Below are 25,421 nucleotides of genomic sequence, written 5' to 3'. Positions count from 1 at the left end.
TGTGGGCGCCTTTGATCAGAGAATTTCAGCAGCAGTTCTTGTCTGGTCATGCATGCGCTCTCCCCGTCTCATGCTGTTGTCAGCACCTATCTAGTGCAGCGCGATCAGACCTCCCACTCAGTTCCTTCTCCACCCGAGGCCACAGATTGAACTCCAAAGTAAAGGGGAGGAGGGTGGATAGTGGGGCACCCACAGGGACACCATCTCAAAGAACCTCAGTTACTGCACAGGGTGGGTAACCTTTTCTTCTTCAAGGAGTGTCCCTGTGGGTGCTCCACTTCAGGTGACTGCTGAGCAGTGGCCCTTGATGGACAGAAGGGGCTTCGGAGTTGTGCAGGTAATTGATGATATTACTGTAAGTCCTACCAATGCGCCTGATCTTGAGCTCTGATCTATTGCACAGTGTTTTGTAAACATGTGCGTGGATGCCCAGATGGCCACTTTACATATGTCCATGATCAGCATGTTGTTGAGAAAAGCTACTGAGGTTGATAACGACCTGGTAGATAGAGTTCGGATACTTAGGTGGGGGTTGTATGTCATGTTGTTTATAGCACAGGTGAATGCACCCAGAAATCCATTTGGACAGCCTCTGCTTGGAAATGGCAGAACCTTTAGATTGTACTGAAGTTGAAATAAGTCTTGATGACTTTCTGAAGGTCTTGGTTCTCTCAAGGTAGAATGTTAATACGCATCTGATATCCAGGGTGTATAATATGGAGTCCCATTTGCTCCCATGGGGTTCAGGGAAGAACGACGGAAGATGGATTGGTTGGCTCAGGTGGAAAGAGGAGAGTACTTTAGGTAAAAATTTAGGGTGAGGTCTTAGAGTGACCTTATCTTTGAAGAAGATGGTATAAGGTGGGTGTGCCATGAGGGCTCCTAACTCTCCCACTTGTTGGGTGGACACGATAGCGAATCAGAATGCAACCTTCATCGACAGATGTGTTAGTGAGTATGTTGCTAATGGTTTGAATGGGGCTCCGGTAAGACAGCGTAATACCAAGTTCAAGCCCCAAAGTGGAGTAGGCACTCATATTTCAGGGTAAACATTTCTAATGCCCAATAGAAATCGTTTAGTGGTAGTGGCAAATATAGATATTAGGGATGTAAAATATTAAACCGTTATCCATTAAGTACTAGTCTTACTGTTAATATATTGCAGTTAACATTTAAAACACATTGGTAAAATAGTTTTGTGACATTGTAATACCTAATGTGCACATGAAAAAAGCCACAGCAATACCAGCAAATATGTAGCAATTGGGTTGTGTAACCTCGTGATTAGAGCTTTGATCTGCAGTTCTACAAACCGAAAGTATGGCAGAACATGGAGGAATATATCAGTATTTTCGATTTATGTGGGTTTACATAAGTCTGTTTTTGTTGTTAGTAAACACACTTGATAAAGATAATATATACATGGGGTTAATTGTGAACTTGTTAATGATTAAATGGTTAACAGATATAATTTTAATAGTTTAAACGGGTACTTTTAAAAACGATATTTACATCCCTAATCAATATCCTGTCTACCTTGGGTTGAAAAGCAGTAATAGCGACGACGTGTATTCTAAGCAAATTAAGAGATAGACTGGAATTTTTTAGTTCCAGCATGTTTTCTAAAATAATTGGGAAGGGAGCGGTAACAGGTTGGACTTGTTTGTTTTGGCACCAGATGGCAAATCTCTTCCATTTATGCTGGAAAGTATTCCATGTGGTTGTCCTCTTCCTGTTTACCAATATGTCTTTCACCAGTTCCGAGCAGGTTAGTTCATTGTGCTGGAGCCAGGTAGGAGCCATGCTCTCAGGTGAAGGCTCTCCAGATTTGGGTGGCAGACCTATCCTGCATCCTATGAGAGAAGATTTGGAAGAGTGCACGGTGCAAGTACCAAGTTTGTCTGGGCCATGTGGGGCCTATCAAGAGGATTTTGGCCTTTTCAGCTCTTATTTTGCGTATTACCGTCGATAGCAAGGGAGAGCTTGAAACATGTATAGGATATGCATGTCCCATTTGAGGAGAAAGGCATCGCCCAAGGAACGGGAGCCCAAACCTGCTCTCGAGCAGAACTGCAGGCATTTGTGATTCTGGGAGGTCACAAAAAGGTCTATGGATGGGTGACCCCAGCATTCAAATATGCTCTGTAGGACCATGTTTAGTTCCCATTCATGGTCCTGGGAGAATTCCCTGCTTGATGTATCTGCTGTGGCATTTTGATGTGCTGGGAGGTACGAGGCTGAGATGCTGACGTGCTGGATACACCAATTCCATAGTTTAATGACTTTGGTGCATAGGCAGTGCGACCTTGCCCCTCCCTGCTGGTTTGTATAAACAGGCAGGCAATGTTGTCTGTCATTACCTGTATAGTCTTGTGTTCCTGATCAATGGCAGAAAGTGTAAGCACATGTTGCGAACTGCTCAGAGTTCCAGGAGAATTATGTGTAACAGAGTCTCAATGGGAGACAACCTGCCCTGAATTGTGTGATGTTGTAGATGGGCCCCCCAATCTATCAAGGAGGCGTCAGTTGTGAGAATCATTGAAGGTGGAGTCTGTGTGAAAGGGACTCTCATGCACACATTGTTGGGTTGTGTCCACCAGTGTAGCGAGTCTTTGACTTTGAACAGCATTACGAACAGTGTCTGCATTTCTGTGGTACATGGTTCTTAGCCAGCCCTGAAGGCAGCACATGTGAAGACGCATGTGTCGTACCACGAACGTGGTTGCTACCATATGGCCTAGTAGTTGGACGTAAGTCCATGCCAATATCTGTAGGCTGTTCAATACGGTGGAGATCAGACTGGCTATCATGAGAAATCTGGTCGGTGGTAGTGACACTTTGGCCTCTAGAGCACCAAGATATGGCCCGATGAAGTCCAGTTTCTGCACAGGTGTTAGTCTTGATTTTCATGTGTTGATTTGTAGTTCCAGCTGCAAGAAGAGAATGATTGTCATCTGCATAGTGCCTATGGCATCTGCCAAGGTGGGTGCCTTTAACAGGCAATCATCCAGATAGAGAAAAATGGTCACTCCTTGTTTGTGGAGGTATGCTACCACTACCGGGAACACTTTGGAAAACAACCAAGGTGCTGTCGACAGGCCAAATAGCAGAACTTTGTATTGATAATGTTCTGTCCCCAAAGTAAACCTGAGGAACCTCCTGTGCATGGGATGTATGGTTACATGAAAATAGGTGTCTTGAATTGAGGGTCAAAAGCCTGTTCCCCTGTTCCAGTACGGGTATTATTTTTGCTAATGTGACCATCCTGAACCGTTGGACCCTTATGAATTTGTTTTCTGAAGTCTAAGATAGGCCTCCATCCTCCATTCTTTTTCTGGGTTAAGAAGTAGTGGGAGTAAAAACCCTTCCCTTTGTGTTGTGATGGTACGTGTTCCATGGCACCCAGTTGTAGTAAGTGGTTTACTTCTCGCTGTAGAAGGTGTTCGTGAGAGGGGTCCTGAAGAGGGGAAAGGAAGGGAAGGTGGGATGGAGATGAATGGTATTGTATAGCCTGAATGGATTATCTCCAGAACCCATTTATCCATGGCGATGGATTGCCATGCTAGGTAGAAAGGAGCCAACCCATCTCCAAAACAGTGGATGGTTAGTGATGGTGTCAGTGCTGAAGAATGGGGGAGGTCTTTTGGGTCCTCAACCAAACCCACAAAATTGTTGTTTTGCAGAGGGCTGGAGGGATGTTGATGATTGAGCTGGAGGTTGGCAATGCTTTGGAGGCCTCTGTCTTTCGGTGTCATAGTGCCTCTGTTGTGAGGTATACAGGACAGACCTTGTGTGCTGAGTGGGGTAATATTTACCCTGTTTTCTTTTTGATGCAGATGTGTATATAAGGGCAGCAGAGCGTCACCCTTGAGTCTTACAGGGTGTGAAGCGACTCATCGGTTTTTGCTGCAAACAGCTTCTGGCCATTGAATGCGAGGTCCTCGACGGTGGATTATACCTTCCTTGGGAAGCTAGACAGGTGAAGCCACAAAGTCCGGCACATAGCTATGGCGGTGGCTGTGGAGCACGCCACTATATCGCCCACATCTAGAGAGGTCTGTAAGGCGGTTCTGGATAGGAGCTGGCCCTTTGAAATTATGGACTTAAATTGGTCTCTTTTGTCCTCCGGTATGATGTCAATAAATTCAGTGACAGGTTTCAGAGTAACAGCCGTGTTAGTCTGTATTCACAAAAAGAAAAGGAGTACTTGTGGCACCTTAGAGACTAACCAATTTATTTGAGCATAAGCTTTCGTGAGCTACAGCTCACTTATGCTCAAATAAATTGGTTAGTCTCTAAGGTGCCACAAGTACTCCTTTTCTTTTTGTAAATTCAGTGAGTTTGGAGTAATTTGTGGGGTCGTATTTTGCCATGAGGGCAGCATAATTGGCAATCCAGAGCTGAAGAGTGGCAGATGAATAGGCCTTGTGGCCAAAAAGATTCAAACCTTTCCACTCCTTGTCGTATCGAGTGGATCTCAGTTGTTGTTGTCTGCCTCACTGGTTGACAGCATCAACCACTAGTGAATTTGGTGCGGGGTGAGAAAAGAAGAAGTCTAGTTCTTTAGAGGGAACATAGTACTTCTTATCTGCTCTCTTGCAGGTGGGCAGTATTGTAGCTGGGGTCTGCCATGTTTTTGGCCAGTCATTTATGGGAAGCGCAATTTTAGATTAGAAGGATGTATGGAGAATGCCCAGTAGTTTGTGCTGGGACTCTGGGAGCTCCTCTAGAGGAAACTCTATGGTATCAGTGATTCTTTAAAGAGTTCTTGAATGCATTTAAAGTCATCCACCGCTGGGGGTGGCGGTGGCATTGGCATTATGGCCTTGTCCAGGGATGAGAAAGAAATGTTGGTGATGTATCCTGTTCCTGGGTTTCCTCCTGTTCTTCAAATGCTCTCCTCAGGGGGCTCTGAAAGTGCAGCAACTGACAGTGGTGAGGAAGCTCTAAGCCTCTTCTTGTATGGGCTTGGAGTCTAGGGTAGTCTCCTGTACGTCCCCCAGTAGGGCCACTGAGTGGCGAATGGTGTCAGCCCTGTGATAGGTTTAGACTGTACAGGTGGACTCAGTGCTGCAGTAGATTGAACGGGAGAGAAGTGCTGAGATGAGAAGGCAACTTCCTCCTCAGTATCTTCTTCCTCACTATAGAATGGAGGAGCCAGTGGTGAAGTGGGCTGACGTGGTGCTGTGCATGCCAGAGAAACATCAGTGGTGGAAAAAGGTGATTCAGGCATCGGTGAGACATGAAGGTCCGTCTGATGTAGGAAGAGGTGCAGTGCCGATGGTTTCGGTACGGAGGTGGTCAGTGCCAACAGTGCTCTTGTAGTCGCAGTTGTCGGCGCTGGCCTTGGAGCACTCTGAGTTGTTGGGACAGGAGGTGGCGCCATAACTTCCATGGAGCGTATCAGTGCTGCATCTTGAGGCACCTCTTGTCAGTGCAGTAGCGGAGGAGGTAGGTTTACTTAGGGTCACTGGTTTTCACGGTACTCGTGGTACCAGACGATCCTGGTGCCTTGTAAGTACTCAGCCACAGTATGGTTGGTACTAAGGATGGGGAGTGGGCCAGGGAGTGCTTCCTTTTTGGCGGCTCCTTGACAGAAGCTGAAGCCCTTTTCCTCATTGCCTTTTGGAAGAGTGAGCCTTCCACTGTGATATGGGTGAAGTTGCTGGGGAAAACTGTCCAAGGGAGGTCGGCAGACCTGGATCAGATGCTGGGTGCAGAGACTTCTCCATTAACAATAGTTTGAGGTGTAGGTTTTGGTCCTTTCTGGTGTGAGCTTCATGTGTCTCCCCTAGGCATCGGACACTCAGAGTGCCCATCCAAAACGGGATCGCCTCTCAGCAGGAAAGGCAGTACTTGAAGACCAGTGAATTGGGCATGGCTCAAGTTATAGTGGTTCAATCCTAACGATGAACTCTATCTAAGTGAAGGGGTATTCAAACCTGGAGTAAAGGGGGAAAGGAAAAACAAAATTAAAGAAAATAAATGGGGAGAAAGGGATATGTAAACCTAACGAGGGTACTAAAGACCTATTCTAAACTCTAAGTTTAGCTATCAGTCTTAACATTGCTGGGAACGCCACGTCAGACTGAGGATGGTTGAGAAGGAATTGCGGGGGAGGAAGTGTCTTGTCGTGCAGTGCCAGGTGCAAGATGGGGAGCACGCACACGTGGCCCAGACAAGCACTGCTCCTGAAATTCTCCGATCAAAGGCACAAGGATGTACCAACACCTGAAATGGAGCACCCACAGGGACACTCCTCGAAGAACTGACATTTACTTAAGTGCTTGTTTCTTAAACTATGCTAGATAAATTGTATTTTTATGATCATACTTCATTCGAATATATTTCAATTCTCCATTTATGAAAGCACACATACATGAACTTCTGGTCACATGTAGTTTGGTATTCTAATAGAAGATAAGCTACACAAGGTTAGCCCCAAAAGAATTCTATCCTAGGCTCAGAACTCAGCCTGCTCAAGCGCACTCCCTTAAGAAAACATTTAAGCAAATCAGTAAGCTTGAGACCATTTCCGAAAGGTCAGCAGACACTGGCTTTGTTGAATGAACAAGGGAAGTAAATTCCATAAATGAGGGCCCTTCAGAGAACACAGCTCCCAGCTGTTCAAATATAGTTTAGTGCCTTGGTTAAACTCAGAATGATATATAAGGAGAAAAGTGTCCCCAAAATAGCTAGGACCCTGACTCCTGGCATCATCTCCTTCCCCCTAAACCCCACCAAAGGGCACAGGGCACCAGTGTGATTTTCATTATGCAGGAACTCCCTTCAGATACCTGCTTTTGGCTTTAGTGGCTGGGCAAGCAACATCACCAGGACAAACTGTCAAAACCCTTCTAAAATCTGAGCCAACTCAACTTCCCTAATTGCTACAGCCCTGCAAATACATGGATATCTCCTTTACATTCACAGACCATTTTTGCAGATTGGATGTGAATACAAATGTTGTATCTGCACAAGGCTCTACTAATTGCTTTTTGGAATAACAGTCTCAGTGAAGAAGATGCCTTCTGAAGGCATTTCTGGATGGTGAGGTGACTTCACAAAGTAAGTCCCCTTCCCCTGCCATATCTGTGGAGCAGAAAAGAGAAAGCAGCTCTCCTGCACCTCTTTATCTCTGAGTCCAGGGCAAAAGGTCTCTGCCACCCTCCCCCCAGCGCCAGTGTTATCTCCAGGTTACTCTGTCAGAGACACCACAGCAGAGGTGCTGCTGTAATTTTCCTGTGGAGGACACTTCAAAATATCTTCTTAGCAGGGGTCATGTGACAGTACAAACTACTTTGCTTGACCCTTAAGTTACTGATACATATTCTGACCTTTATCTCCATCTTCGTTTGTCATATAACATACTGAATGGTATTCCTGTTTTAAGTACTGCCACCCTGACTTTTTGCTCATGGTGAAAGCTTACTACTATATTTTGATGGCATAAAGGGGAGGTAGAGAGGCTGAAGACCTCACCCAGGTGGCAGTACATTTTAGAACCATGTTCACTATAGCTGGGCAATTAACTCTAAAACTTCAACGAATGTTTAATTGAATAAAAATTTGAGTTTGCTTCAGCTGCATTCTTCCTTATGTTTGCTTTCTGCAAATATGCAGAAAATCAGTCTACAGACCAATAATTTTCCACAGAAACAATTCATCAAGTAATTTTGAATGGAGAACAAATATAAGAAAATTATAAACTGCTCACAGGCAACTGGTAAACAGAGAGGCTACATTCTTTGAATAAATTATTTGCTATGGTTTAATCAGTCAACTCTAATATTTACCAGCCATAATTACACATATTTTACAGAATGTAAAATTGTCCATTGTCCTCTGGAGAGAGGTCGGCTGTGACACGTGGCTTCTGAAACTAGATGGATGGGTGAATTATTTTGAAATCTAGAAGGGCACCACTTCCCTGCTCTCCACAAAATGAACAGTGTTCTGAGACTCCTGAAATACCTGAACACAGAACTGCTTGCTAAAGACTCATTTTTATCTTTCAAATCTGAATTTGTCAGCTTTTCTTGGTATAAGTAAATTATTTACCAATATTTTAATGAATCTGTATATGTGACAATGTCTAAACAGCCCTGGAAGAGGATTTTAGAAAACTTGATTAAAATTTTTCAGATGTTTTTGGCACATCTCTCTTGAGTCACACCCACATTCAAGTTGGAATTTGAACACAAATATGTTGAAGTTGATCTTGTTTAGACTTGTCTCTCAAGAACTATATGTAAAGCTTTCACTTATTGTCCAATCTTATTTGGAAAGGCCAAAGACTACACAGGCATAATGAAGTATCTTAATATGAAGAAAAAGCAGAGTATGAGATCACAGGCTTACAGATAATTAAATGTATCCTATGTGCTGCTTTACATTTCAAAAATAACTTGGTAGCAAAAGATTATCAAGCAGAAAGTGGATTATCAAGGGCTGTCAACATTATAGCCGCCTTGTTCCCAGCTGCCCAGAATCTCCACATCATCATGTGTTGCAGTCCCCCTCTAACACCCCTCTCTTGCCCCCCAACTCAGCCCTTATGTCAAGGCTTCTGAGAGAGTCTTCTTAGAGCAGCTTGGGGCTGTCTTCCTTATTTTATGTGCTGGGGAATTTTTTTTTTTTTTTTTTTTTGATCCCCTTCTATGCCACTCCGGCCCTTTAACCCACCTTAGAGGGGTCACGGCAGAGATGCAAATTTTACCCATAGACTTTAACAGGTATCTTCAATACTTTGGTAAGGGGAAAACATGAAAATAATTCTTACCTTGATTCGAACAGTCTTCATTATCTGTGCTTGTCTGAAGATTTATGAGTAAATTAAGCATTAAAGAAAAATGCTTTTTTAATTCCTTAAGAACACACAGTTATCTTACTTCACTGTTTATGCTACTTAAAATTCCAGTGATCAAAAGTTAAAAGGATATTGTTTCTTTTCTTCTTTCCCTCCAGCACTGTCCCGTTTTTCCTTTTTTTCTGTTTTTTCTTTATCATGTCTAGACTCCTGTGCAAAATTTGTATATGAAAAATAAAGCAAAATATGTTTGAGTGTACAAAGAATTTCATAATAAAGTATGATAGTCCAAAATCATCAGAGCCAATTAAGGTTTATATTTCTAAAAATGAGGATTTCACTGGGATGCTACTAAATATTGAAAGGCACTGTCATATACACACCACCATTCAAAAAAAACCCCATAGGCCCTGGCCACTTTCATCCTGAATACTGTAATATTTGTGTACTTATAAATGCCTCTTCCATTATCAATTTAACAATATATTACATTACTGTAAACAATTTTTTCTCAAAAACTCCAGTAAACTCCATATGCATAGTTGAAGACGGATCTACTGTAGTCACTACCATTTTAAAAATGTCTTCAAAAGAAGACTATACTAAATGGGCGCTGTGGTGTCTTCTTAGATATGGCTGCACTGAGACTTGCAGTTAAAAGCATAAGTAGAGTCAGTCTGGTTCACACTCTAATGACTGAATATAGTCTTCAAATTGAACACATTTCCTTTCCAAGGGCCAAACGAGTTTTCCCATGTAGATTTCTTGATCAAATATATGCTAACTGTGGCAAAAATCAATATTTAAGTAAGGCCCCATTTCAGAATTTTTTTCTGAAAGTAATTTTTTTTTTTTGGACTGAAAAAGAAAAAAACTTAATTCCTTAAACCAAAGTATAGAAAACGCTGTTTTTAGATTTTAGCCCCCAATCTAGGCTATAAACTCACACCATAGCATTCAAAAATAAGTATTATCTGGCACAAAAAGTTTCCTCCATCATTGCTGCTAACATGAAAGGTGTTCCCTCATGAATTATCCAGTCAGAGTTGACTACTGAGTGTAAAGTTGCGGCTACATGGCCAAAAGTTCCAGATGTATTTTCCTCTACCATTTGCAATATCTGTGTTTAACCTAGGCCATACACAAGGGCATTGAAAAGCTGAAAAATAACTCCAAAGCATTACCTGGAACAAAATGTTTCAATTAAAAGGTTTAGAGGTAATAGACAAATGAGAAAATTTATTCATTTTACCTTTTTGCTACCAGAGGAACTTTTCTCCATCTTTTCAGTTTTGACCGAATCACCTTTTTCTTTGCCTGAAGATTTTGATTTATTCTTCTCCTTTTCCTTCTCATTTGAACGAGGGGAATCAGATGGACTTTCACTTTTACTATGTTTTGAAGAACCAGCTGGAAAAAAACCCCGTAACACAATTCATAATCATGACTGGACACTTCAAGCACAGAAAAATGAAATAAAACACATACTTGTTCCATTTTCCTCTTTACGCCTTTTGGTTGAGTCCTGTGGCACCTCCCGGTCACTATTTGAATGATCCTAAACCAAATACAATTATATAATGTTAGCAGATTAACAGATGCTGATTTCTAAACCAGCATCCTAATTAGAATACTGTACAAATACCATATTTTTCAAGTGTTGAAAGGTAGTTGCATGATTAAAGCTTGTTTAAAGTTTCTGAACTTAACTCTCTTGACATGGAAGATTAAAATGCAGTTTAGAACCTATTAATGTCAAGTACTGACCTTTTAAGAATTAATAGGGCAAATGAAGAATAAACCCTGCAGCAGGTCACTTCTGTCTATAAAGGCTACCACAACAATTGTAATTATTATTACTTAGAGTCAAAAAATGAGTCAAGCATGCACCAACTTTCTAAGCTATTCCATAAAAATGTCACAAACCCTTTTTCGCTCTTTCCTATCCTTTTCATCTTTCTTCTCTCTCTCTCTGGATCTTTCCCTGGACTTGTCCAAATCTTTCTTCTCCACTTCTCTCTCCTTACTCTTGGACAGTGCAGGAGCAGTATGGTTAATGTAGTGCTGTTAAATTAAGGCAATATTACTGAGGATTAATAGGTCTTCCTAAATGTGGACATGAAAAAAAATCGTATTGTTTACTGCAACATATCTATCTCAGAGAATAAAAACTAAACATTATTACTTTCCAGCCAAGCAAAAGGTTAAAGGCACCTCTATTGTCCATCTGTGGAAAAAAATGTAGCATAATACTCAAAAACTCTTTAAAAAAAAGCATCTTATACAAAGCTGAAAATTCAAGATCTATTTGCATAAAGAATCAGCACTAGCTTGAACAGAAGATACACTTAAGGTAAATGTTGTACTAAATACACCTTAAGTTGTTTACCAGTAACGCTTAATATACTCAACACAAACCAGGTAGCAATATTGTTGATTCTGCCAGTGAAAATGCTTGGACTTACTACAGTATACTTAGCATATGGAAATCCTGACTTTCAGTACCACAGAGGTAATGCAGAACTAACTTCATTTGCCCAATTATGGATCACTCTCAAAACTGGTTTAAATGATACATCCCAACACATTTCCAGCATACAGAAGAATAATTTACAAATGACACAGGGCTGATTTAACGGGATCTGGTTTTTAAACATGTTATTACTTTTTGTTAAACAGTAATCTTAAACCACAAAGTGTTTTAAGTCATACATTTTTGGAAGATACTCAGAACACTGAATGAGGTTCTCCAACTGCAATACTGTAAACAATCAAAGAAACATGAGTATGGAGGCAACTCAACTGGGCCACAAATCCTCAAACTGCTGGCTACTGGAGAGAAGAATTCTTCATGTTTGTTTTGCAAATTTCCCAGAATTACATTAATTCTGTTTTTAAGCAATTTCAATATTCTTTGTTCAGAGCATTAGCGACAGATGTGATTGTTTTGGAGAGGGACGTGGGAAGAAAAAACAAGCACCATCATGGAATGAGTAAAAACCCCAACAAAATTAATTTATTTCCTTTGCTTTATTTCCAGGTTTCAGGAAGTATAATTTTTAAACATACTTCACTCCCTGGTTGTTGATATCCATGAAGTGCAGACTGTTCAGCTCCCTTCCCCCAGTGCACAATTCCTGCTCCAACAAGATGCCATAGCAGGCACTCTCCTGGGGATATCACAACTACCACAGATCAGCACTAGGGAACATGGAGTCTGCTCGATGATGGAAGTTGCAGATCTTCTATTCCAGACTCTTCCCACTTGCCCCACTCCCTCATATTTAGCTGTCAGTTAAGATTTTCTTAGAATTAATCATTCTGCTCAACAGTATATAAAAAAGAATACTGAAAGCCTTAGTCAATTGCTGGTCATTTAAGATGAGGTTTTCAAAAGCACCAAAAGGATTGAGGCACTCAATTCCCATTAACTTTCAGTGACAGTTGACAGGTTTCAGAGTAACAGCCGTGTTAGTCTGTATTTGCAAAAAGAAAAGGAGTACTTGTGGCACCTTAGAGACTAACCAATTTATTTGAGCATAAGCTTTCGTGAGCTACTGCTCACTTCATCGGATGCATACTGTGGAAAGTATAGAAGACCTTTTATACACACAAACCATGAAAAAATGGGTGTTTACCACTACAAAAGGTTTTCTCTCCGCCCACCCCACTCTCCTGCTGGTAATAGCTTATCTAAAGTGATCACTCTCCTTAAAATGTGTATGATAATCAAGGTGGGCCATTTCCAGCACAAATCCAGGTTTTCTCATACACATTGTAAGGAGAGTGATCACTTTAGATAAGCTATTACCAACAGGAGAGTGGGTTTGTGTGGGGGGGGGAAGAAAAAAAAGGGGGAGGGGGAAGAAAACCTGGATTTGTGCTGGAAATGGCCCACCTTGATTATCATACACATTGTAAGGAGAGTGGTCACTTTAGATAAGCTATTACCAGCAGGAGAGTGGGGTGTGGGGAGAGAAAACCTTTTGTAGTGGTAAACACCCATTTTTTCATGGTTTGTGTGTATAAAAAGATCTTCTGTACTTTCCACAGTATGCATCCGATGAAGTGAGCTGTAGCTCACGAAAGCTTATGCTCAAATAAATTGGTTAGTCTCTAAGGTGCCACAAGTACTCCTTTTCTTTTTGCGAATGACAGTTGAGTACTTCAGTCTTTGAAATGTGCACCTTTTATTTTTAGGGACATGCATCATGGAAAGAAGAGGGTTTGACTTCCTTACTCTATAGACAGAGTCCATACTCCAGTGCTACTTTATGAGGGTTGTGATTTTACTGGCAGAACACATGCCGGTTCATTCAGTCAGAGAAAGAAGGAGCAACTGGAAGGGAGGGTGGGAGGTGGAAACTAGAGCTCAGAAGAAAAGCTCTTCATGAACAGTAATGCCAGGAAAAACTGTGTTAGTACAGCACCTAGCTCAGTGGGGTCCTGGTTCATAACTGGGGCTCTTAAGTGCTACAATAATACAAATAAATAAATAAATAAAATAAACAGACAAACAAACATATGTTATAGCCCAATACATAAGGACATTCAGCAGCCAACACTAAAACTGAGCTGTTTATTTTGAATTAAAACATATAAGCAATTTGCAGATTATTTAACATATATTTAATTCAGCTATTTGTCTTAATCATATGCACCAAATGCATTGGCATATACAAATTATTTAATTGTACTTCTGAAATTAGTTTAGGAAAAACTGTCTTAGCGAATACATTTTTTTCCAATGTAACACCCCACCACCACAACACATCCCAGTTGTTAACAGATGTGAGTGGGAGAGAAATGACTTGGATTTCTGAAATCAGAAAGGCAATGCTTTCAAAAGAAGTTAACAATCCCAAATATTTAAAATGACATATGTTACATAGAAGTGACAACTGTGTAAACAGTAAAACTATGAGAATTTGGGACATTAAGGAGTTGAGGCTCCTGCTCCTGCCTCCCTTTCTAAATGTTCCTATGTATGCTGTATAGTTAGCATTGGAATCACTTAGATAAACCCAGTAGATTAGCAACTAGCAGTTGCAAAATTACTGCTGCTGTTTGAAAATTATATAAAAAGAATTCTTGTAAAGACTCATTTAAGCAATCTGAGCTAAAAGGTACAATAATACCTGATGTACACTTTGCAGTAAGCAACAATTCTCTCATGCATTTTTAAACTTGTTTCTTTGTAAATGATAAAGCATAATGACAGATGAAAATCTATAAATTAATTGGGAAATGTTCAAAGTTGCTTAATTTGATACAATCAACATTTGTGCTAATAAATACCTCTGTTATGATTATTGGAAAGCATTTTATTTATTAACACAAGATCTCAATAGTCAGTTTTAACAGACATACCCACTCCCCGCCCCACACACAGTAAAAGACAATTACCTTTTCTGTAACTGGTGTTCTTCGAGATGTGTTGCTCATGTCTATTCCACAATAGGTGTGCGTGCTTGCCACATGCACCAGTGCTGGAAGCTTTTCCCCCTAGCTGTACCCGTAGGGGGGAAGTGCCCCACGCGACCGCTGGAGCAGCGCCTGCCTGGAGCGGTATAAAGGGCGCTGCACTCCCCCCACCCTCAGTTCCTTCTTGCCAGACAACTCCGACAGAGGGGAAGGAGGGTGGGATGTGGAACAGACATGAGCAACACATCTCGAAGAACACCAGTTACGGAAAAGGTAACTGTCTTTTCTTCAAGTGATTGCTCATGTGTATTCCACAATAGGTGATTCCAAGCTATATCTGTTGGAGGTGGGTAGGAGTTCACAAGTTCCCAGGACAGAGGACAGCCCTGCCGAACGCAGCGTCATCCCTGGTTTGGGAGACGATCGCATAACGTGAGGTGAATGTGTGAACCGAAGACCACGTGGCAGCCCTACAAATGTCCTGAATGGGGATGTGGGTCACAAAGGCAGCCGACGAGGCGGCAGCTGATGAGGCCTGCACCCAAGTCGAGTGTGCCCTCACAATGGGTGGCAGGGGGACACCTGCCAGGTGATAACAGGAACGGATGCACGAAATGATCCAACTGGAAAGCTGCTGAGTGGAAATCGGCTGGCCCCTCGCGTGCTCAGCCGAGGTGATGAACAGTTGCGAGGACTTTCTGAACGGCTTGGTCCGCTCGAGGTAGAAAGCCAGAGTCCGCTGCACATCTAACGTGTGGAGATGGCGCTCCTCACTGGACGCACGAGGCTTGGGGCAGAGGACCGGTAGAAAAATACCCTGACCCATGTGGTAGGTAGAAACCACCTTTGGGAGGAAAGCAGGGTGTGGGCAGAGCTGGACCTTGTCCTTATGAAAGACCGTGTATGGTGGCTCGGAGGTCAGGGCCATGAGCTCCAAGACTCACCTGGGAGACATGACTGCAACCAGGAAGGCCACCTTCCACGAGAGGTGAAACCAGGAGCACGTGGCCAGCGGTTCAAACGGGGGCCCTATGAGACGAGCCAACACCAGGTTTAGGTCACACTGCAGGACCGGGGGTCCAGAATACAGCAAAAGACGGTCCAAACCCTTAAGGAACCGGCCAGTCATAGCATGGGAAAATGCCGTGTGCCCTTGCACCAGTGGATGGAAGGCCGATACGGCTGGCAGGTGCACCTTGAATGACGAGAGCGCCAGGCCCTGGGCCCTCAGATGGAGGAGGTAATCAAGGATAAGCTGGATCGGGGCGGCCACCGGGGAGACATCCCAGTCCACCGCCCACCTAGAAAACCGGGACCACTTCACCAAATAAGTGCGGCGAGTGGAGGGCCGTCTACTTTCGAGGAGGACGTGCTGAACCTGTTCTGAGCATGTCTTTTCCTCTCCACCTAACCACTGAGTAGCCACGCCGTGAGGTGAAGCGCCACTAGGCTGGGATGGAGGAGGTGGTCCTGGTCCTGAGAGAGGAGGTCTGGGCAGAGCGGCAATGGCCACAGCAAAGCTACCGCCAGGCAGTTGAGGGTCCCATACCAATGCTGCCTGGGCCACACCGGGGCAATCAGGAGGACCCGGGCCTTGTCCATCTTTATCTTCTCCAGGACCCTGCTGAATAGAGGGAACGGGGGAAAGACGTAGAGAAGCTGGCCTGACCAGGACAGGAGAAAGCCATCAGTGATAGTGTCCCTCCCCAGGCCCCCCCTGGAGCAGAAGCGGGGGCATTGCCAGTTGTGCCGAGTCGCGGATAGGTCCACCTGGGGAGTTCCCCACCTTTGGAAGAGCTGGTGGGCCACTTCCGGGTGGAGGGACCACTCGTGTTGCGAGAAGTCCCTGCTCAAGTGACCTGCCCTCTCGTTCCAGGTGCCCAGTAGGTGGAAGGCCTTCAGGTGGATGTTGTTGGCTATACAGAAGTCCCACAGTCTGAGGGCTTCGTGGCAGAGGATCAGGCCCCGTCTTGCCTGTTGATATAGATCATTGAGGCCATGTTGTCCGTGAGGACCCTGACTATCCTGCCCTCCAGGTGCGAGCAGAAGGCCATACACACCAGCCGCACCGCCCTGAGCTCCTTGACATTTATATGTAGGGTCAGGTCTTGAGCCAACCACAGGCCTTGGGTCTGAAAGTTCCCCACATGGGCCCCCCAACCCAGGTCAGACGCGTCGGACACCAGCTCCAACGACAGGACCCTGTCCCTGAACGGGACCCCTTGGAGCATGTTGTTTGGGGCAGACCACCACCGTAGGGAGGTGATCACAGAGTCCAGCACGGTGAGGACCTTGTCCATTCTGTCCGTGGCCTGGGAGAATTTCGAGGCCAACCAGAACTGGAGGGGCCTTATCCTGAGTCTGGTGTGACGGACTACGTACGTGCATGCCGACACGTGACTTAAGAGTTGCAGGCAAACCTAGGCTGTTTTCACTGGCAACCTTGTGACCGGGTCGATGAGACCTTTCAGGGTCTTGAATCTGCCTGGCAGGAGAGAGGCCCTGGCCGACACTGTGTCCAGGAGCACCTCGATAAACTCTATGCGTTGGACTGGGACTAAAGTGGACTTGGTGTTGTTTATCAACAGGCCCAAGGCAGTGCACGTGGACAGGAGGAGCATATTGTGATCCCTCACCTGCGACCAAGAGGTGCCCTTGATAAGCCAATTGTCCAGATAGGGAAATATCTGGACCCCCCGCCATCTGAGGTAGGCCACTACCACCGACATGCATTTTGTAAACACCCTGGGGGCAGTGGACAGACCAAACGGGAGGACCGTGAATTGGTAATGATTCTGTCCCACCATGAAACGGAGGACGCGCCTGTGCCCCTCGAATTTGTGGATGTGGAAGTATGCATCCCGTAGATCAAGGGCAGAGTACCAGTCCCTGGGATCCAAGGAGGGGATGATGGAGGCCAGGGAGACCATGCAGAACTTGAGTTTCACCATGTACTGGTTCAGACCTCGCAGGTCCAGGATGGGCCTGAGCCCCCCTTTGGCCTTCGGGATAAGGAAATAACGGGAGTAATACCCCTTGCCCATGAACTCCTCAGGCACCACCTCTATCACTCCTAGTCCAAGGAGCTGCCCCACCTCCTGCTCGAGCAGAGCTTCATGCGACGGGTCCCCCAAGAGGGACGGGGTGGGGAGTAAGTAAACTGGAGGGTGTAAGCCAGGGAGATGGTGTTGAGGACCCATCGGTCCGAGGTTAGCCATGACCACTCCGGGAGGAAAGCACACAACCGGTTGGAGAAGGGTAGCTTTATTGGCCCATCAAAGGACAGCTACGAATGGACATTGCGCTGGCATAAGATCTGCTGCTGTCTCTGGACTGGGAGGAGCAGCGGTGCTGGGATCTACGACGGCCATGGGACCGCAATCTCGACTTGGAGGATTGGTACCGACGGTAACATCTGCTCCACAAACAGCCTCAACGGGCGGATCCGCAATGGCAATCGACGCCCAGGGCTGCGATGTCTTGGCAGAGACTTGGAGTGGGAGTCCAAGCGGGATCAGCGACGATGACCGTGCCGTGACCGACTGTAGTACCCTCTCAGAGACGAGGACCATTGGCGACGCCCGCCGCAGTCTTGTCAATATTCGCTCCTTGAGGATGAGCGGTGCCGAGAGTCCCGGCCAGATGGAACCCAGCCAGACAGTCTGGTGGGCGCCGAGAGAGATCCACATGGACTCTGCCCTAAGTGGTTGCTGGGCGGCGAACTGCGTTGGGAATGTTCCCTTGACCGAGACTGGTACAGGGCTGGAGGCGACTGCGGAGATCCCAGCGGCAGCTTGCCTCTGGAGCGTGGGGCCAACATCGGCGACACTCCAGGCACGAGTATGGACATATCATCCTAGGCTGCCTGGAGGGTTTCAGGTGTGGATGGCATCCAGACATCCGGAGAGGCCAAAGGGGCTGGTGGGGATCAAGGACTGCCTGACATGGGCCTAGCCTCTGTCCCAGACTTCCCTTGGTGCCGCTGCAAAGAGGGAGACTTTGTGGACGGGGAGTGGTGCCGACTGGTCGATGGCACTGGAGGGTTGCCACATACTGATGCCATGGTGCCAGGTACCAGTTCAGAGTGGCGTGCCGGAGTCGGGGTCAGCACCGACTCCATCAGGATGGCCTGGAGCCTAATGTCCCTTTCTCTTTTGGTCTGAGGCTTAAATGACTTGCAAATCTTGCACCTTTCGCTGATATGGGTTTCTCCCAAATAGCGCAAACAGTCTGCATGCGGGTTACTTCTTGGCACAGAACACCTACAAGAGCCACACAACTTAAACCCCAGGGCGCGGGGCATGCCCCAGCCCAGGCTCACTGACTGACTAAACAGTTAACTAACTACAGGTACTAACACACTGAACAAACGAACGGTTCTGGAGACGAGCTACAGCAAAATCAGGAAGGCTAAATCACACCTGGAGTTGCAGCTAGCGAGGGATGTTAAGAGTAACAAGAAGAGTTTCTTCAGGTATGCTGGCAACAAGAAGAAAGCCAAGGAAAGTGTGGGCCCCTTACTGAATGAGGGAGGCAACCTAGTGACAGAGGAAGTGGAAAAAGCTAATGTACTCAATGCTTTTTTTGCCTCTGTCTTCACGAACAAGGTCAGATCCCAGACTACTGCACTGGGCAGCACAGCATGGGGAGGAGGTGGCCAGCCCTCTGTGAAGGAAGAAGTGGTTCGGGACTATTTAGAAAAACTGGACGTGCACAAGTCCATGGGGCCAGATGCGTTGCATCCGAGAGTACTAAAGGAATTGGCGGATGTGATTGCAGAGCCATTGGCCATTATCTTTGAAAACTCATTGCAATCGGGGGAAGTCCCGGAAGACTGAAAAAAGGCTAATGTAGTGCCAATCTTTAAAAAAGGGAAGGAGGAAGATCCTGGGAACTACAGGCCGGTCAGCCTCACCTCAGTCCCCGGAAAAATCATGGAGCATGTCCTCAAGGAATCAATTCTGAAGCACTTAGACGAGAGGAAAGTGATCAGGAACAGTCAGCATGGATTCACCAAGGGAAAGTCATGCCTGACTAATCTAATTGCCTTCTATGATGAGATAACTGGTTCTGTGGATGAAGGGAAAGCAGTGGACATGTTATTCCTCGACTTCAGCAAAGCTTTTGACACTGTCTCCCACAGTATTCTTGTCAGCAAGTTAAAGAAGTATGGGCTGGATGGATGCACTACAAGGTGGGTAGAAAGTTGGCTAGATTGTCGGGCTCAACGGGTAGTGATCAATGGCTCCATGTCTAGTTGGCAGCCGGTATCTAGCAAAGTGCCCCAAGGGTCGGTCCTGGGGCCGGTTTTGTTCAATATCTTCATAAATGATCTGGAGGATGGTGTGGATTGCACCCTCAGCAAGTTTATGGATGACACTAAACTGGGAGGAGTGGTAGATACGCTGGAGGGTAGGGATAGGATACAGAGGGACCTAGACAAATTGGAGGATTGGGCCAAAAGAAATCTGATGAGGTTCAACAAGGACAAGTGCAGAGTCCTGCACTTAGGACGGAAGAATCCAATGCACCGCTACAGACTAGGGACCGAATGGCTAGGCAGCAGTTCTGCAGAGAAGGACCTAGGGGTGACAGTGGACAAGAAGCTGGATATGAGTCAACAGTGTGCCCTTGTTGCCAAGAAGGCCAATGGCATTTTGGGCTGTATAAGTAGGGGCACTGCCAGCAGATCGAGGGACGTGATCGTTCCCCTTTATTCGACATTGGTGAGGCCTCATCTGGAGTACTGTGTCCAGTTTTGGGCCCCGCACTACAAGAAGGATGTGGAGAAACTGGAGAGAGTCCAGCGAAGGGCAACAAAAATGATTAGGGGTCTGGAACACATGACTTATGAGGAGAGGCTGAGGGAACTGGGATTGTTTAGTCTACGGAAGAGAAGAACGAGGGGGGATTTGATAGCTGCTTTTAACTACCTGAAAGATGGATCCAAAGAGGATGGATCTAGACTATTCTCAGTGATAGCAGATGACAGGACAAGGAGTAATGGTCTCAAGTTGCAGTGAGGGAGATTTAGGTTGGATATTAGGAAAAACTTTTTCACTAGAAGAGTGGTGAAACACTGGAATGCGTTACCTAGGGAGGTGGTGGAATCCCCTTCCTTAGAAGTTTTTAAGGTCAGGCTTGACAAAGCCCTGGCTGGGATGATTTAGTTGGGATTGGTCCTGCTCTGGGCAGGGGGTTGGACTAGATGACCTCCAGAGGTTCCTTCCAACTCTGATATTCTATGATCCTATGATTCGCCACTCCAGAGGCTGTGGGGGGGCGCTCCCCCTGTACAGGTACTGCTAGGGAAAAAACTTCTAGCACCGGTGCACGTGGCGAGCACGCACACCTGTTGTGGAATACACATGAGCAATCACTCGAAGAAGAGCACAGATCCACAAAAAAGGATAAGAAATTATTCTAGTACATTACCAGGTTCAAGTTTCTATGGTGCTCATTACTGTAATAGCTGCGTATTTCGGTAAATATGTTTAAAATCTACATTAATGCTTGTTTTATGGCCTTTTCCCAAAATATCAGAATGTACTCTGCTTCAAACATGTTTTCAATGTATTTATTTTAGAGCACAATTCTACAATATTTTTAATTTGAATTACATTTATGAAAAAAAGCAAGCATACCAATAGGAAAACTTAGTTGTTAGCTCTGGAATCATACTGATGGTGATATTGATGGAGATTTACCAAGACACAAATGAGTGGGGGCTACTTTAGAAGCATGAATACTGCCATAGTTTTGTTGTTTTCTTTATGCAAAGTAAAGTTGCATTAATAGCTATGAAATATGAAAAAAACATGTCTGAGGAGGATCAAGGAAAATTAAGTGATCACTCTATAAGGTACTACCAACATAACAGAGCAATGCTGATTGTACACTGTGCCAACTGTAGTTTATTCTATAGATCAAAATCTAAAGGCACATGTGTAAAGCACATTTATGCAATGGTTGAAAAATCTGTTTTTATGCTAGCACATACAGTAATGCACCCTTCAATTTCTCAGGTAATGTATAACATCCACACAAGATTAAAATTTCTCCACATAAAATACAAATGTAATCTTGGTGACAAATAAAAGATTCAAACCTTTGCTGAAGAGTCCTTGAGTTCGCTGAGGCTGTCCTGTAGAAAATGAATGGAGATGACACGTAAACTGGCATAATTTTCAGAAACCAGAGGAACTTTGGGAAGCAGGCTGTACCTTGAAACAAAAAACAACTACTCCTTCCAGAATAAATCTGATGTTAATATTTTATATTGAACAAAGCTAAAGCTAGAAAACAAAATTTACATCTCTTTCTAAACTAAATTATATCAGCAATATGATTCTTTAAACTACAAAAGTAAATTTGTTCCTATTAAATTTGTCATAAAAATATTTAAAAACCTCCCCTCCACCCACAAAGATTTCTGCAATATTTAAAGAAAAATATTCTTTAAATGAGTGAGCCACAGATGAAGATTTTACAAATATATTAAATGAATATATTCCATGAATAAAAATATATTAAATGCATCTTCTCCACTTATAGTTAAATGTGGTAGAAGTCCCCTAAAACAACTTTAGGTTTCATTTTGCAAAAAACAGATAGAGAAAAAAAATATTAAAAAAATATACTTGATGTTACAATTAAGTCCTTATCCTTTCCTGGTTCCTCAAAACTGATTATATGCACTTTTTAGTCTTATTTCTGCAAAATTAATTATTATTCTTTAAGTAACTCTTATACAAAAAAGATGTATTCTTTGAAAAAAGAAAACAAAACATTGGATTTTTAAGTTGGTAAGATGGTGAAGTTTTAAACACCCCACATAATCCATCACAGTGCTCTTGATGAAGTATTAGTAACTTACAGTTTTAAAGGTTCAACGTACTGCAAATTCAAAGATTCCATGAATTTAGATGGTTTAGAAATAAAATTAAATATGGAGCAAGGAATGGCTACCCTGAGTCTTCAAGTAGGCTACACCCACGGTATTGTGCTGCGCTTGAATGCTTGGGGTTTCTCTTTGCTGGGTGGTAGGCTTGGTTGCCACATCTGGTTTTATCGTAACGCAGGGCTCAACATGGTGGGAACCCATTGGAATATAAACAAACCTCGAAGGGAAGGTGCAACAGAAGCTGCATGCTCACTGAATATACACAACTACAGGAGAACTGATCACCAAGGAGACTTTAAAATGGAACTCCTTTCAAGACTCCTCCTTGGAAGGCACACATCGGTATGATGCTCATCAAGAAGCCTGATGAATTCAGAGGTATCCGTATATCCCGTAACATCCAGAAAATCTTCAGTGCTATATATTCTTCAATATTAGTGCAGAAAAATATGCTCCATTCTGCTGCAAAGAATCATTTGCTTGTAGCTACCATTGCATTCCAAAAAAAACTGACTGCTTAAAACAATGAGGCACTTCTGTGTAAAAATTTTCTTGCATTTTTCAAACACTATTTACAAAATTTGTGCTAGGTCCTTGAAGCTTTATTTTTTCTAATTAAAAATATTTAATAGAAAAAAAGAGTCCACCAATAAAGAAAAGGAATGCATTTTCTAATGCAAGATAAAACCTCCAGTGGTTCCAGTATATACTTGGCACAAAACTTGAAGGAAGTCGGACACTGGCATTCCAAACTTGTGAGCCTAACATGGGCGCTGCCTTCCTCAGGCTATACTAACCTTTACTGTTGAGGAATGTGATGGAGAAGAATGGGTATCAACTTTGCGACGTTTTTGTTCTAAAAAAAAAAAAAAAAGGAAGAAATAAATAAATAAGAAGCAGTAAGCATTAAAACCCTAGCAAGAGGGGATAAAATCTGATTACATTACTTCACAAAATACCAAAGGAGTTTAAAGTTAGAATTAAAATTTTACTGTTGGAGGATTAAAAGTATTGATTATCATCAGGAGAAAGTAACAGGCCTGATCCCATGGATTCCATAATTTCTCATCTGCAGAATCCCCAGCTGCAAAATTGTGCTTTCGTGTTTAAACTTTCTTTTAAAATAATCTGTGTTTAGCGCTCAAGGTTATGATGAAAACCTTGAAAATGTGGAACAAGTGGAAACTGATGCAGACCCATTTTTCTGGGTTTGCAAATAGCCTAAAAACAATTGTTCTGAGATGCGAAGTACCTCATTCACCTAAACAGGCTGCTAACACCAAAACCCTAAGATGTTAACTTAAAAGTCCACATTGTTAACTATTTCACTGATGACAATTTTAGTAGAAACTATTCCAAACAGCTTTCCACATCTTCTGCAGGTGCTAAAAGCCCCAGCTGTTGCCTACCCAGATGCCAAAAACTCCAGCTTTCCTCCAAAAACTTCCATATGCTGTTTGTAATACATTCTCAATACAGGTTTCAGAGTAGCAGCCGTGATAGTTTGTATCCGCAAAAAGAAAAGGAGGACTTGTGGCACCTCAGAGACTAACAAATTTATTTGAGCATAAGCTTTCCTAAGCTACAGCTTACTTCATCGGATGCAAAAACAGACTCCAAGGAGAGACTGCTGAATTGGAATTAATTTGCAAACTGGATACAATTAATTTAGGCTTGAATAAAGACTGGGAGCGGATGTGTCATTACACAAAGTAAAACTATTTCCCCTTGTTTATTCCCCCCTCCCTTGTTCTTGTCAACTGCTGGAAATGGCCCACCTTGATTATCACTACAAAAGGTCCCCACCCCTCTCCCCTGGGCTGGTAATAGCTCACCTTTCCTGATCACTCTTGTTACAGTCTGTATGGTAACACCCATTGTTTCATGTTCTCTGTGTATATAAAATCTCCCCACTGTATTTTCCACTATATGCATCCGATGAAATGAGCTGTAGCTCACGAAAGCTTATGCTCAAATTTGTTAGTCTCTAAGGTGCTACAAGTACTCCTATTCTCAATACAAAAATTTTTGCAGAACTCAGATTGTTTTTGCTGTAGAGTATATGGTACCTCAACTACAGCAAGCAAACAATCAATACACATTTCCATGTGTAATCTATTATTACATGATCACCACAATTTAGAATCTTCACAAGGATGTGTTACAAGAGATATTCATATGAAAGCATATTTGAAATTCTTAAAGGCAGTGGGCCCTATAATACTCTGCTCTCACTGAAAGTGGTAGGAACAGAAAACACCTCCCCCACAGTTTGCTTACTAATGCAGGAATTGAAAATCTTTTTAACTACCTGGCACCAAAAAGTTGAAAAGAAAAGGATCTTTTATGATTAGATGCTAATTAGCATATAGACAGGTTTCAGAGTAGCAGCCGTGTTAGTCTGTATTCGCAAAAAGAAAAGGAGTACTAGTGGCACCTTAGAGACTAACAAATTTATTTGAGCATAAGCTTTCGTGAGCTACTTCATCGGATGCAGTGAGCTGCCGCTCACGAAAGCTTATGCTCAAATAAATTTGTTAGTCTCTAAGGTGCCACAAGTACTCCTTTTCAATTAGCATATAGTTACTCTCCTTCTACCCTCAAACCATTTTTAGGTATTAAGCAGCTTTCAAAGTTTCTGTACATTATTGAAAAGGCAGCTTTTAAAAAAAAAAAAAAAAGTTTAATTTACCCCTTTCAGACTCTGATGTTTCTGATCGGGGAACAGGGGACTTCAAGGACCCAGCTACTGACAATTTTTCTCCTCCTTTAATATTTTCCTTGGATTTCATATCCTTCGCTACATCTTTTTCTCTGGATGGCTCCTTTTCTCTCTCCTTTTCTGCAGCGAACTTTGACTCAGCGTTGGTAACAACTGTCTTGGATTTTTCCTCTTTTGGTGTTTTTTCTTCTTTCTTGGCTTTTTCCTTCTCTTTGTCAGATTTTGGTGTTTTTTCCTTGATCTCTCTCGTTTTATCATCTTTGTTTGCCCGTTCTTCCTTTGGTTTATCTTTTCCATCCTTTCCAAGTGCCTTGGCCTCTGGAATGGCAGCCGGAGTCTTTTCTTTTTTTTCTTTATCTTTTTCCTTCCCACTTTTTTCTTTCTCATCTTTTTCTTTAATAATTTTGCTGCACAAAAAAAGCCCAATGAGTGTTCAATATCAAAACTAGCTTCAGTTTTCATAATCAAATGCAAATCAATTTTTACTTTTCATGATTAAGACAAAAAACCCTTTTCAAAATGCTAAATAAGTGACAAATTCCTGTCTCTCAATATTCTTCCGC

General features: G+C 43.4%; 1 protein-coding gene across 2 annotated transcripts in view; it reads right to left on the bottom strand.

The window, feature by feature from the left end:
* The window catches only part of THOC2 (THO complex 2), a 107,704-nt gene that overhangs the window by 1,438 nt on the left and 80,845 nt on the right, over positions 1 to 25,421 (bottom strand). For both annotated transcript variants that reach the window (XM_037909450.2, XM_037909451.2), the window contains 8 exons: positions 24,829 to 25,265; positions 22,934 to 22,992; positions 21,342 to 21,377; positions 10,736 to 10,873; positions 10,298 to 10,367; positions 10,062 to 10,219; positions 8,943 to 9,019; positions 8,783 to 8,830 (listed from right to left, as the gene is read on the bottom strand). In XM_037909450.2, the coding sequence (XP_037765378.1) occupies positions 8,803 to 8,830; positions 8,943 to 9,019; positions 10,062 to 10,219; positions 10,298 to 10,367; positions 10,736 to 10,873; positions 21,342 to 21,377; positions 22,934 to 22,992; positions 24,829 to 25,265 (1,003 nt within the window). In that variant the 3' untranslated portion in view covers positions 8,783 to 8,802. The remainder of the gene's footprint in view (positions 1 to 8,782; positions 8,831 to 8,942; positions 9,020 to 10,061; positions 10,220 to 10,297; positions 10,368 to 10,735; positions 10,874 to 21,341; positions 21,378 to 22,933; positions 22,993 to 24,828; positions 25,266 to 25,421) is intronic.

The sequence above is a fragment of the Chelonia mydas genome, chromosome 9 (genome assembly GCF_015237465.2).
Source record: "Chelonia mydas isolate rCheMyd1 chromosome 9, rCheMyd1.pri.v2, whole genome shotgun sequence".
In the NCBI taxonomy this organism is placed as follows: Eukaryota; Metazoa; Chordata; order Testudines; family Cheloniidae; genus Chelonia; species Chelonia mydas.
The sequence above is the reverse complement of the archived record's forward strand: the minus strand, read 5'-3'. Positions and strand labels throughout refer to the sequence as shown.